General features: G+C 47.4%; 1 protein-coding gene across 2 annotated transcripts in view; it reads right to left on the bottom strand.

Moving 5' to 3' along the window:
- The window catches only part of DTD1 (D-aminoacyl-tRNA deacylase 1), a 116,744-nt gene extending 102,835 nt beyond the window's left edge, over window positions 1-13,909 (bottom strand). The window contains exons 1-3 of one of the 2 annotated variants that reach the window (XM_060077879.1): window positions 13,781-13,909; window positions 7,867-7,957; window positions 5,678-5,913 (exon numbers count right to left, since the gene is read on the bottom strand). In XM_060077879.1, the coding sequence (XP_059933862.1) occupies window positions 5,678-5,913; window positions 7,867-7,957; window positions 13,781-13,823 (370 nt within the window). In that variant the 5' untranslated portion in view covers window positions 13,824-13,909. The remainder of the gene's footprint in view (window positions 1-5,677; window positions 5,914-7,866; window positions 7,958-13,780) is intronic. The other variant, XM_060077880.1, reaches the window with a different exon arrangement.
- Between the last annotated feature and the right edge of the window lie 226 nt (window positions 13,910-14,135).

Raw genomic sequence — 14,135 nt, 5'->3', positions numbered from 1 at the left:
GAGTTGGAACAAGACGCTTGAGAGTGGAGATCCCTCTTTTCAACTATTCCATTCTGGTATAACATTTGGTTTTTTCCTAACTATAAAAGCAATGCATGCTCAAATCTCAACTCTGAGAGTGGTGAATGACCCCCACTGAAGGGTGCTTTCAGCGTTCATGCGAAGGATGGACATTCCTGGCTGCAGAGGGCCCACTCAGGCTGGGGGTCCAATAAAGCGCCCTTCACCTCAGGCTCATTCTGCAGGAGAGGGGAGAGCTGATGGATTTGCGCGGTAGGGATTTCCCCCTACAGCAATTATTTGAAGAGGGCCCAGAGAAAACCCTTTGAGAGTACCAGAGTTACGAGCTGGGGGGGGAGTAAAGATGGCCACAAACTCTGACACTCTTTCCACTGCAAGGTGGGTCTCCACCCCTCCCCTTGAAGCTGGGTGGGCTGAGAAACTGCTCTGACCAACAGCATCTGGGGGGTGATGTGGGGCCACTTGCCAGACCTGGTTCACGGGCTGGCGCTTCCACTTCCTGTCCCTTGGAGCACCTACTGCTGGCACCGTGGTAGAAATCCAGCTACTCCAAGAAGCCAAGCAATGTGGGGAGGCCCTGGGGGGATAAGATGAGGTGGGTGCGAGGAGGACGGTCACCCTCAGCCCCACCTCACCTCCCATGCTCACAGGACTGAACATGTGCACCCTGCACTGAGGACCCCACCTGGCTCAGGTAGCTCCGGGCACCTCCCTGCTGCGTGGCGACTTCTAGGGTGACCAGCTGCCCCAGTTTGCCCTGGACCAAAGGGTTTCTGGGAATGAAGGGTTTTCAGCGCTAAATCCAGGAGAGTCCTGGTAAACCTGACCTCTGCTCTGAGGTTCGTCTGGCCAGTGCTCCAGGTCAGGGCAACAGGAGGGGAAGAGGCCCTAGAGTTTGGGGAAGAGAAACAAGTGGGGTGTTTCCACTGTGAGTAGCCAGGGTGCTACTTAGAAGCCCAGTACACGCATCAAGAGTTAACGGCCCTGCAGGTGGGAATTAGTGTGAAGGGTCAAGGAGATAAACAGGGAACAGACACCATCGGCCACCGCTATCTTAGGACCCACCCCTGTCGGTCAGTCCTTCAAAGCATGCATCACACTGAAATGACTGAAGGTTCTGGCCCCATACTTGTTTCCGTAGAGAGAACTCGCTCATACACAAGTGGTAAACGAGGGAGTGTGTGCACAGCACAGAGGCTGCACGGGGTCAGAGCTGTTCTCAGGCAAAGGCAGCGAGACGGTGGGGGCACGGGAAAGCCCCAGGCACCGGCAGCAGCAGCTCTTTGGACTGCATTTTATGAAAGTGAAAACAAGCGTGCACACCCTTCTGGACCAGCCACAGGTCATCAGTGGTTTGCCATGAGCTCTGGCAGTTTCAGAGGTGGTTTTACAGAATGAGAGGCTCTCTCTGCTCTAACAGAAGCAGCCATGTGCCCTCTCTCTCCCCACCAGACTGGAAGCTCCTTCACAGCAGGGACAGCACCATATACCCAGAGTCCCGCACGGGGCAGGCAGATAAACAGTGACTTACATACACAGGAGGCACAGAAATGACTTGAAAGAACCAGTAAAATCTCCCCCAACAAAAACAGGACTAAAATTCTGGATTAACATCACTGCTCCGAGATGTACGACCCCCTGGCCTCAACCCTTCCTGCTCCCCTCTTACTGGACCTACTTGAGTCTGAGCAGCAGAGAAGGCATCCCAATAGATGTGATGAATTCAGAAGGACAATGAAAAGGAAAACAAATCAAGAGCGGGTGTGTTATAGAATGAAGCTCGGGCTCTAGAGATGCCGGCTGGTTCCATTCCCGGCTTTGCCACTTAGACGCTGAGTGACCTTCCTCAGTTACTCTGCTGCACCTCAGTCTTCTCATGTGCAGAATGGCGGTGATCCCAGTGCCCACCTGCTAGGGTCATTGTGAGGGTTCAGTGACGTAAGCACAAAGAGGGTTTACTCTCGCACGGTGCCTGGCACATACTAAGCCCCAGAGAGATGTCTTCTGGCATGCTTTACACTAATACTAATAATAGTAACAATTATAATAGAAACATGTGAGGACCACACCATAAACAGCTTTTGCCCTCCAGGGTTCCCATTCCACACGGAACCCAGGGAAAGCGCTTGGGGTCACAGCACCGAGCAGGCCGGGAGCCAAGATCAGCAGACTCGCCATCCAGCACATGAGCCACAGCTGGGCAGTGGAGAGGAGCTGCAGCTGGTGAAAATGCCAGAAGGCAATGGGTACCAGTGGAGGCACAGAAGCAAGAGAGGAGTAAAAGGACAATGACCCACCCTCCATCCAGCCCTTAACAACAAGTAAGGGAAGCAGATTAAATATGCATTTGAAATAAAGTTTCAGTCATTAAAGAGGAAGGGAGTGAAAATAAATGTCTAATTAAACTAACAGCCAAGACATGGAAGCAACCTAAATGTCCGCTGGTGATGAAGGGATAAAGAAGATGTGGTCTCGCCACACAGTGGGATACCAGTCAGCCACAAAAGGAGGAGATCCTGCCATGCGTGACGACATGGATGGACCGTGAGGGCTTTACACTGAGTGGAAAAAGTTGGACAAAGAAAGACACTGTCTGATCTTACTTATATTACGAAACCTAAAAAAAAAAACAAACCCATAAATACCGAGAAGAGACTGGTGGTTGCCAAAGTTGGAGGGTGCAGGTGGTCAAAAGGTACAAACTCCCAGTTAGAAGATAACTAAGTTCTGGGGATGTGAGGTGCAGCACCCTTACCTTAGCTGTCAACCCATGTGAGGTGATGGCTGTGAACTTATTGCCGTGATCATTTCACAATATATGTGTATATCAAATCACCATGTTGTACCACTAAAACTAATGGAGTGTTATAGGTCAATTATACCTCAATAAAACTGGAAAATTTTTTAGGGTTAGGGTTAAATGTTTTAATTTTTGAATTAAACTCCTTTAAGTCTTAAAGTCACTAAAGAGGTCCTAAAAATCCTAGAAGAAAGAAAACGTATTTAGCAGTTTGCGTTCCATCTTCCCTCCAGGTCACAGAGGACTTTCCGTACTGGAGCTGGAAGCCAGAACCTCAAAATTTACCAAAAAACAGCAAGCACGTAAAACACGCTCCCTGCGCTTCGTTCCACTGAAGACCATAAAGGAGATAAAAGGCGAAGAGGGAGGGAGGCCCTGGGAAATCACTGTAGTGCCTCTGAAAGCCCAAAGGAGCAGAAAATAAATTCTGATTAAAACCTGTGGCATAATTCATGTTGGTTTTTCATCAAAATGATCAGAGGTATCATATCCCATGAGCTTAAATTCTGATACATTATAAAATTATACTGTTGGGGCTTCCCTGGTGGCGCAGTGGTTGAGAGTCTGCCTGCCAATGCAGGGGACGCGGGTTCGTGCCCCGGTCCAGGAAGATCCCACATGCCGCGGAGCGGCTGGGCCCATGAGCCATGGCTGCTGAGCCTGCGCGTCCAGAGCCTGTGCTCCGCAACGGGAGAGGCCACAACAGTGAGAGGCCCGTGTACCACAAAAAAAAAAAAAAAAAAATTATACTGTTTACAGTACATTGCTTCAGGCACTTCATATAATTACCTGGATGAACTACAGACTTTTTCAAAACGTAAAAGGTGTTTTTAGGAACACAAAGCACTGAATAATAAAACACTCCTCTTTAAGGCTTTAGACGCAAGTGGTTTTGTTTTCACTCAAGCATTCCTTCAAGACCATCACTGTTCTCCCATGGAAAGGGCCCTCCCCTGTGCTTTCATGATATTCCTTTTTTTATATATAAATTTATTTATTTTTGGCTGCGTTGGGTCTTCGTTTTTGCGCGCGGGCTTTCTCTAGTTGCGGCGAGCGGGGGCTACTCTTCGTTGCGGTGCGCGGGCTTCTCATTGCGGTGGCTTCTCTTGTTGCGGAGCACGGGCTCTAGGCGTGCGGACTTCAGTAGTTGTGGCACGTGGGCTCTAGAGCACAGGCTCAGTAGTTGTGGCACATGGGCTTAGTTGCTCTGTGGCATGTGGGATCTTCCCGGACCAGGGCTCGAACCCATGTCCCCTGCACTGGCAGGCGGATTCTTAACCACTGCGCCACCAGGGAAGCCCTTTCATGATATTCCTTCTGCTCATCCTTCAAAGGACTTCAGTGCATCCCCAAATACGTCTGAGATTACTCAGAAATGGGATGATTCTATAAACATCAAGCAGAGAAGACAGTGCTGGCAGCATTAATCCTTGGCTCAGCCAAGAAAAATTGTTATTCAAAGCACTTGGCTTAATTGCTAATTCTGGGAAGAACCATGTTTGCAGCAAAGCCACGACGGACAGAGGACCCCAGTGGACATCCACAATCGGACGTGCCAATGGAGTTCTAAACTTGGATGTTCCCCGAAGAAGCGAACATATGCTGCTCTACCAGGACCCAAGCAAAGAGCAGGATTTGATTTAAGGCGGGAGGGTCCTGATCACATAGAATCCATTTGTCCTTTTGGCAAATGGACACCTGACACAAGTAAGAGGAGAATTAAAATGAAAGGAAATACCAGTGAGGGTCTGGAACATCACTCCTCAGAACACGAGCCATCAGAGGAGCTGACGACCCTCAGAGATGTGGGGCTCTGCTACAGAGCTCCAAAGTCATGTCATGACTTTTCTTACTTACGGTTGAAAACAGGCCCAATAACAAAGGGACCTGGGTTTGGGTTCACTGAGAGAAAGTTAAAGTGTAGGAAACACTACAGAGTCAACTATTAACAACTACTCAACAGCTACGAGAGTCCGACAGCAGCAGGAGCAGCTGCGGTCAGACTCGGAAGCAGACAGCCTGCTGAGCAAGTTCTCACCCTGAGGGGCACCACCAAAGGAAGCTAAATACGCTTCCCAGTAACTCTGAAGGAAAAGCACACTAGGAACATGAAACCAGACTAGAAACACACCCTCTTAAGAAGATTCATAAGTTCCGATTCATAATCCTCCCACAAACCAGGCCCGCTCTTCTCACTCTTCTCAGTTTTCTAGGCTTAATCTTGATCAGTCAGGCTAGGCTGGCAGTCCCCATGACAAGCCGTTAAGCCTACACTGTCCAAATGACAGCTGAGGGCCACACACGGCCACCAGGCGCTGGACATGTGGCTGGTCTGAATCGAGATGCACTGTGAGCATGAAAGACTTCAGTAAGAAGAAGGAATGTGAGTTATCTCATTAACAACTCTTTACATTGACGACAGGGTGAAAGCAGAATATTGTGGATATACTGGGCTAAGTGAAATACGGTTTTAAAATTAATTTCACTTGTTTCTTTTTCTTTTAATATGGCTCCTAGAAATTTAAAATGACACATGGCTCCCATTTGCGTCTGGCAGTTGTATTTCTCTGTTGCGCAGGATAAGCAACCGAAATGAACCACCACTATATCAAGTGCACTGCTGGGCTGCTAAACATTCCAAATGTGGACAGATGAATAAAGAAGGGTAAACGGTACTGGGGCATTCAGAGGACACGCACAACAATGGTGGCGGCAGCGGCCCTTATGCTGTTTTAAGAAAGTAATAAGCGTAAACAGTGAACTTTCTGGAAAAGGAAATGTTGCATCTGCAGATTGCCTTTCTCCAGCCGGGAAGTGTCCAGGGGACGCCCTCCTGGGCGCTGGGCTCCCACCTACCTTTGACAAGCTCCGGCCGGTACGCCTTGCGCAGCTGCTCCAGGAAGCCGTTGTAGAAGCTCTCCGCCTGCTCTGAAGGCATCGCCAGGTGGAAGTCGGGCTTGTTCCCCTTGAGGACGCACTGCAGGGTGAACTGGCTGATGCACAGCACCTCGTACTGCTTGTCCATCACGCTCTTCGACCAGTGTTTCCCACTTTCATCCTCGAACACACGCAGGTTTAAGATCTTCCGGACCCTGGGGGAAAACAGGGGTGAGAGCTACCTGGAGAATCACAAGCCCCCCCAGACACACCCACACCCCCAAATGTCACCAGCACCCTGCTGACTAGGGACACTGTGCTGGTTCCATCACTTACAGGAGGGGTGACCTTAGGCAAGTTACTTTCTACTCTGTGCCTCAGTTTCCGCATCTGTAATAGGGGTAATAATAGTCCTACCTATTAGCGTTGATTGGTGATTTGCTTTTTTTTTTTTTTTGTCAGCCCCTCCAATTCATAGCAGCTTCCAGTGGGAACCGGATGAAACATGGGCTCAATTCGGATTTTTTACAGAATTCCATCTTTACACTGGAATAAATGATGCCCCGCTTTTATACCCTTTCTTGGAACTTCTCAAAATGAACAATTCAGCAAATACCCCGGAGAAAACTCATGGTCATTGCAGATATGCAAAACGATCTGGGGAAAGACACCTTGACAACTATGTCACGTGCTCCTTACGCCCCAGCGGGGCTTGCCCTATACACGTGGATGACAAAGGACGGCCACCCTGGCAAGGAGGAGGACCAGGTAGCATTTAGAAGGTCAGACTTGAGACGAATGACAAAGAACTACCTCCGTGAAAGCTAAAATTCCACCATTTGAAGCCACCTTTCCGGATGATGTTGAAGACATGTTCAAAGCCTGAACAAATACTCATTCGCCAACACCTTACATGGGCACCCTCTGCGGTGGGCGCTATTCATCACCCCTTCTCCACAGCAGGGTCTGCCTTATGTTGAGTCATTGCTCTTAACCAAGTTAGGTACTAGCTCTCCATTTTGTCAGAGCCACGGAGAGATTCAGACCAGTCCCCCGGCTTTTAACCATTACACCACTTCGCTCCCTCTTTGCGTATCCAGGGGACAGCTTTTAAAATACCAACATCCGTGAGTGTTATTGAACTAGTCATCAACACCTTAGCAGGAGCTTGGTTCCAAGTCTGGTTTTCAACCTAATACAAAAGGGACAACTGGGCAACCATCACATATAGGCTCTGGGCACCAGGGGCAGAGAAAATGGATCCAAGCATCTGAAGTACATGTGCGAAGTGGTGCAGGGGAGAATGAACATGAGGAGGGGCAGGCTGCCTGTACTAAGGGCCAACAGCAATGACAAACCTCCCACCTTAGTAAAAAGAGCACTGGTTTCCAGGCCAGGTGGCCTAGGTTCTAATGTGGAGTCAGGCTTTTTGCTAAGGACGTGTGCATGACCTTCGGCAGGTAACGTAACCTCTCTGAGCTCCATATCCTAATGTGAATGGTGAACAACTGGGCATTCTTAACATGTGTAAACAGTGCCCAGATCATACTGCTCAAACTGAAAACATAAAACATTCCTATGAAAAGAGGCTTGGTTTTCACACTAAGAGAATGGTTCAAGGCTGCAGCAGCAAATAGGGACAGAAGCTAAGTTGTGCTCCTGCCCTGTCGCTGACTCACTGGGTGACGGCTCTTCCTCGCTCTCCCCATCTGTGACACAGAGATAACCACACTGCATCAAAAGGGACATGGGGGCTTCCCTGGTGGCGCAGTGGTTGAGCGTCCACTTGCCGATTCAGGGAACACAGGTTCGTGCCCCGGTCCGGGAAGATCCCACGTGCCGCGGAGCGGCTGGGCCCGTGAGCCATGGCCACTGAGCCTGCGCGTCCAGAGCCTGTGCTCCGCAACGGGAGAGGCCACAACAGTGAGAGGCCCGCGTACCGCAAAAAAAAAAAAAAAAAAAAGGGACATGGGTAAAACTGACAGAGTCTCACTTTATAGGAGCAAAATACTATGGAAGTTCCATATATATATATATATATATATATATATATATATATATATATATATATATATATATGTATAATTTATTTAAATAGCTAGCCAGCCAGCTAGATGACCAGCACATGTCCCACTAGAAAGGCAGTGACGTGGAAATCCGCCTCTTACATGTGCTCCAGTTCCTTCTGTGTATCTTCCAGGGAAATACCCAGCAACACGCAGATGCCCCGTCCGATGGCACTTATCTGTTCTCCACCAACTGGAAAGGAAACAAAAGGGAAAAGAGACAAAAGGGAAAGGAAACAAAAGGGAAAACCAAACAGGTGCTGTGAAGCACATTTGAGCATCCACAGGAAAGTTTAAACATCACACATACTTCTCGTAACTTCTCTGGCAAAGTCAGTAGGTACTGAAACATGAAAGGGGTTACGTCGATGCAGTATGATAATCATACTTTGTCCATTCTGACTTTACATTTGGAATGAATGAGGTGTGAAGTGAACAACCATTACGCAGGATTCTCAGGCCGCGCTTTCATCTGTGCTACCTTGGGTGAGACCCCTGAAACTTTCTATGAATTTGCCCATCTGTAACAACAAAAGTTTTTCTCCCCAGAGAATCCAGCTCAGCTACAGTAATTCTCAAAAAGGAGATGCCTGCTCTTCTTGGAAATCAGCAAACCTGATAACACAATACACAATGCACAATGGAAAACATTTGTGTCATAAAAATAAAGAAATGATTTCTCTACTTACTGCAGAAAAGATAAATATATCATACATAAAAAACACAGTTTAAAAGTTAAGCTTCCAGGGGCTTCCCTGGTGGCGCAGTGGTTAAGAATCCGCCTGCCAATGCAGGGGACATGGGTTTGAGCCCTGGTCCGGGAAGATCCCACGTGCCATGGAGCAACTAAGCCTGTGCGCCACAACTACTGAGCCTGTGCTCTAGAGCCCGTGAGCCACAGCTACTGAACCTGCATGCCTAGAGCCCGTGCTCGGCAACAAGAGAAGCCACCGCAATGAGAAGCCTGCGCACCACAACGAAGAGTAGCTCCCGCTTGCTGCAACTAGAGAAAGCCCGCGCACAGCAACGAAGACCCAGCGCGGCCAAAAATAAAATATAAATAAATAAATAAATTTAATTTAAAATAAATAAATTAAAAAAAAATAAAAGTTAAGCTTCAAGTCAGCAAACTTCTATTATTTCCCAGTTTATTACTAACGTTGCATTCTAAGCCAATGATCTCCAAATCATTTTGAGTGAGGCAGTCCATGCATAAAAAAAATTCTTTGAACATAGATTCCTATTCCAAACATTTGCATATGTATTTAGCGTCAAATGTACACTCTGCTACCAGTAGACAGTATCTCAGTGCTGGCACAGTACTTAGGTCAAGACACATCATTATGGTGGTGAAAATAAATCCATGTTTCAAATGTTGATCTTCATAATTTTCCTTTTTTTTGGCCAACTTTTTGCCGAAGCTCATTAGATTATTGATGTTTGGTTATTTTATTGTATACTGACCTAATGTTCCAATCAGGAGAAAGGTCGACTCTGCCATTTTCTCGTTATTTGCTTCTGCTAGATAATAATATTTATAAATATACCCGACAAGGCATCACAGACTGTACCATGTTGCCACATCCTGCAAGCTAAGGAAGAGTGAGAAACCCTCTTCCTGCAGGTGTCTGACGAGGGACCATCTGACAGACCCAAGGGGAGCACGAGCATCAGTTTGTTCCTGAAATAACTCTTTTTTAAAGAATATTTACTGATTTATTTATTTTGGCTGAGCCGGTCTTAGCTGCAGCACACAGGATCTTAGTTGCGCCATGCGGGATCTAGTTCCCTGACCAGGGATCGAACCCAAGCCCCCTGCATTGGGAGCACGGAGTCTTAACCGCTAGACCACCAGGGAAGTCCCTGAAATAATTCCTATTAAAGCTTAACTTCTCTTAGTTTTATGATTAAGAAGACACAAATATTTTAATATTTTCTTCTGTGCTGCTTTTTTTTATAATGGACTATGAGTGATTTACTGTCCTTTGAGCCACTGACTCAAAATCTGAAACAAATCAGCTATCCTGACAGAAGCAGTAAACAACTGGGGTTGCTTGCTTGTTTGCAGTGCTTTAGAAAACTGTGGCTTTATTTGTTCTTTAAGTAAGTCAATATTATTTTCTTTTTTTTTTTTTTGCTGTACGCGGGCCTCTCACTGCTGCGGCCTCTCCCGCTGCGGAGCACAGGCTCCGGACACACAGGCTCCGCGGCCATGGCTCGCGGGCCCAGCCGCTCCGCGGCACGCGGGATCCTCCAGGATCGGGGCACGAACCCGTGTCCCCTGCATCGGCAGGCGGACTCTCAACCACTGCGCCACCATGGAAGCCCAATATTATTTTCTTACAATATCAATATATTTTTAAAATTTTCCTGAGTATATTTTAAAAACTTAAAAAAGAATGATGATTGAACTATGTCCACCATTAAAGTAATGCATATGCAGTATAGAAAACTTTAAAAAAATAAAAGAAACAGGAAAGAAAAAAGAACAACCGAAGACAAGCACTTTAGTACGTTACTGATTTCCTTTTGATATTTCCTCTATTCACAGATTTTACTTCATATTTGTTCTCAACTACCAGAATAATACTGTGTATAAATTTTTGTCTCATCTTTTTTTTTTTTTTTTTTTTTTTTCGGTACGCGGGCCTCTCACTGTTGTGGCCTCTCCCGTTGCGGAGCACAGGCTCCGGACGCGCAGGCTCAGTGGCCATGGCTCACGGGTCCAGCCGCTCCGCGGCATGTGGGATCTTCCCAGACCGGGGCACGAACCCGTGTCCCCTGCATCGGCAGGCAGACTCTCAACCACTGCGCCACCAGGGAAGCCCGTGTCTCATCTTTTAACATTTCATAAGGATTTTTCCACATTATGAGCTTTTCCTAAGCATCTTTTAATAGTTGCAGCCCATCCAGTGGAACATTTGCATTCCATTCATGGATGCACTAACCATCTTATTTGGCTGGATAAATGGCTTGTTTTAAAATTTTTCACTTCAATAGGTAACACTGTGGTGAAAATCTTTATACACTAAAGTTTTGGGTGTTTTTTTTTAATATACTTTCGTATATACAGCAGTTTTAGGTTCCCAGTGAAACTGAACAGAGGGCATAGAGATTTCCCATATACCCTCAGCCCCACATGCAGTCTCCCCACTATCAACGTCCCCCTCCAGATGGTACATTTGTTCCAAATGATGAACCTACACTGACACCTCATTATCACTCAAAGTCCACAGTTTACATGAGGGCTCACTCTTGGTGTTGGACATTCTATCGGTTTGGATAAATGTAATGATACGTATCCACCATGACAGTATCGTACAGAGTAGTTTCACTGCCCTAAGGATCCTCTGTGCTCCACCTGTTCATCCTTCTAAAGCTTTTTCTATAATTAGGATTATCTTCTTAGAATAGATTCTCAAAAATAGAATCACTATTTGAAGTGATTCAAATCACTATTTGAACAGTTCCAATATTTTTATAATGTGGTATTATCCTAATAAGAAATGAATTATGCACCGAAGCCTTGAGATGACACAATTCGCTCTCTCATTTTGGAGAAGTTTTGTCCCTCCTTCAGGCAGAAGAATTAGGAGGTTAAAGTGATGTTTTATTACAGACAAACGGATTTCCAAGGGGAAAAACTTGAGAATCACCATTTTAGACAAAAGGTCACAGGGCTAGAAAAGACCTGAGCTATTTGGTCAATGTTTATTTGATGCCATGTACAGTGGCATCACCCAAGACCTCCTCTTTGAGAAGAATTCACTAGCTCGCAAATTAACGCATTCAAACCCAACCAATCTCTTCCCAACATTCTATGATTCTATTCAGATTTCGGCTTATAAAGCTGAGGGATGGACATGGGGGTTATGGTACTATTCCATCTGTGTAACCACATGAATATGTTTGAAGTGTTCTGTCATAAAGCTTTTAAAATTAGATCATCACAATAACCATGCTAAGGCATCAAATGTGCCTGACCAAGCTCATAAAGTGAGCCTGCCACGTAATATGTGACTCCTAACACTCTGTCCCACCTATAAAACCGGAAGTGACATTTTAGAACCTTTGAAATAAAATGCCATTCGAGAAAGGCCACATGGAAGTGAAGCCAGTCAGTCACATTCTAAAGGAATCAGAAAACCTCTCTCCATTACAATGCAAGTAGAAGACAAGGCTAACTCAAAGTTTCCTCCAGCACAGTTAACTTGTTGTTTTTAACTAAAAGCATACAACTTAAATAGTAAAGTAAGATCATTCAAACTATTCGGCTAATCTCACAGAAATGTGTTTTTGATATTCCAGATCAGCACAATGGAGAGTTCTCCATTCTGATCAAAACTTACATTCTCTGAAGTCTGCTCACTGGCCATCATGACCACACAGGGCAGGCTGCAAGATTCTTCTCAAAAAAAGCAAGAAAATCTTTTCATCTATGAATTTTCCCAGTTTTAGTGAAGTTACATATTAACTAAAATGCTAAAAAAAAAAACAAAAAAAAACCCCACTTTGTTTTAAAATTCCATAAGTCCCAGAGCTATACTATTCCCTACTATTCCAGGACGATATCCAAAATCACTTATCAGGGCTTCCCTGGTGGCGCAGTGGTTGAGAGTCCGCCTGCCGATGCAGGGGACACGGGTTCGTGCCCCGGTCTGGGAAGATCCCACATGCCGCGGAGCGGCTAGGCCCGTGAGCCATGGCCACTGAGCCTGCGCGTCCGGAGCCTGTGCTCCGCAACTGGAGAGGCCACAACAGTGAGAGGCCCGCGTACCGCAAAAAAAAAAAAAAATCACTTATCAGAACAGCTTAGAAATCATTAGCCAGAACTGAAAAGTAGAATCTCGGATCTAAATATATGGTTTTACTGAGTTTGATGGTTTCTTTAGCGGATTTTGTTGTTTCGTTTTTAGATTTATACTTTCCTGAACATAGGAACACACATTTGGTATAGGCTTGAAGGAAAGGATATCTAGAACTACTTGAACTGAAACAATATTAGAATTCTGCCAATAAAAATAGGAAAGACTATAAGACAATGTAAAGTTAATCATTCAAAGAATTTTTAACATCTATACTATCTTCCCTCGAGGTTTTTTTTTTAATTGGAGTATAGTTGCTTTACAATGTTGTGTTAGTTTCTGATGTACAGCAAAGTGAATCAGCTATATGTGTATATATATCCCCTCTTTTTTAGATTTCCTTCCCATTTAGGTCACCACAGAGCATTGAGTAGAGTTCCCTGTGCTGTACAGTAGGCTCTCATTAGTTATCTATTTTATACATAGTATCAATAGTGTAGGTGTATATATGTCAATCCCCATCTCCCAATCCATCCCACCCACCCCTTCCCCCTTGGTGTCCATTCGTTTGTTCTCTACCTCTGTGTCTCTATTTCTGCTTATCTTGGCTTGAGTTTTTAAAAGGACTTCCTTCTACCTATTAATCATCTGGACCCCTGATGTTCAAACTAGACCGCAGTGTTCAAGCCATGACTGATGGTTGCGTGGCTCGGTTCACATGAAACTGGTGGAAAAGAGAAACATCTAATCCTGGATCCTCTGGGCTCCCACCCGGGTCACGTGGGCAGACACGGTCAGAACCCACCCCTACGAGCACCTGTCACGAGCGGGCACCTTAGGGAAGTCAAGCTCCAGGTGAACCGGGACACGGAGAAAACCGGCTAGAAAGGGAAACGCGGAGCAGAAGGCTGGGGAGGGGGTGTGTGCCCCGGAAACGCTCCGAACGCGTCGTCTGTGCAACACCGCGTGGAAGGGCGGGCCGGGGGATGCTCGGGGGACGCTCGGGGGATGCGGGAGGCCACCTGCGCTCCGGACTAAAGGAAACGCTCCAGAAGACGACGAGGCGCGGTCACCGCAACACTAGGCGGAGACCCTGCAGCCCGTGGACGGCGCCCCAGGACGGCGGGGACTCGGGGCGGCGGGGGCCGGGCTCGCGCGCGGCCGGCGGCGGCCCGGGGGCGTCCAGCCCGGCCCGGCCCCGCCCGACTGACCTGTGACGCTGGCCCGGGTGACGCGCTGCACCACGGCCTTCATGGCGACGGCTGGGGCGAGCGGGGCGGCGCCGCGCGGCTTCCGGCCTCGGGACTCCGCGGGCTGCGCAGCTGCCCGCGCCCTCTGCCGGGGACACCTGGAAGCGCGCTCCGACCCCCCGAACCCGCGAGTCGACGGCCCGCCCACGTAGGCCGCGCCCACCACCGGTTGGTCCCGCCCATCTGAGCTCTCCGTGTGGCCCCGCCCCCGCGAGAGGCCCCACCCGCTCTCGGTCCGGCCCCGCCCACTCTTGGTCCTGTGCCCCGTACAGCTAGATGAGCCCCGCCCGGATGCTGGAGTCCCGCAACCCCCTTC

Source organism: Mesoplodon densirostris, chromosome 16, assembly GCF_025265405.1.
Source record: "Mesoplodon densirostris isolate mMesDen1 chromosome 16, mMesDen1 primary haplotype, whole genome shotgun sequence".
NCBI lineage: Eukaryota > Metazoa > Chordata > Mammalia > Artiodactyla > Ziphiidae > Mesoplodon > Mesoplodon densirostris.
This window is presented reverse-complemented; position numbering and strand designations above follow the sequence as displayed.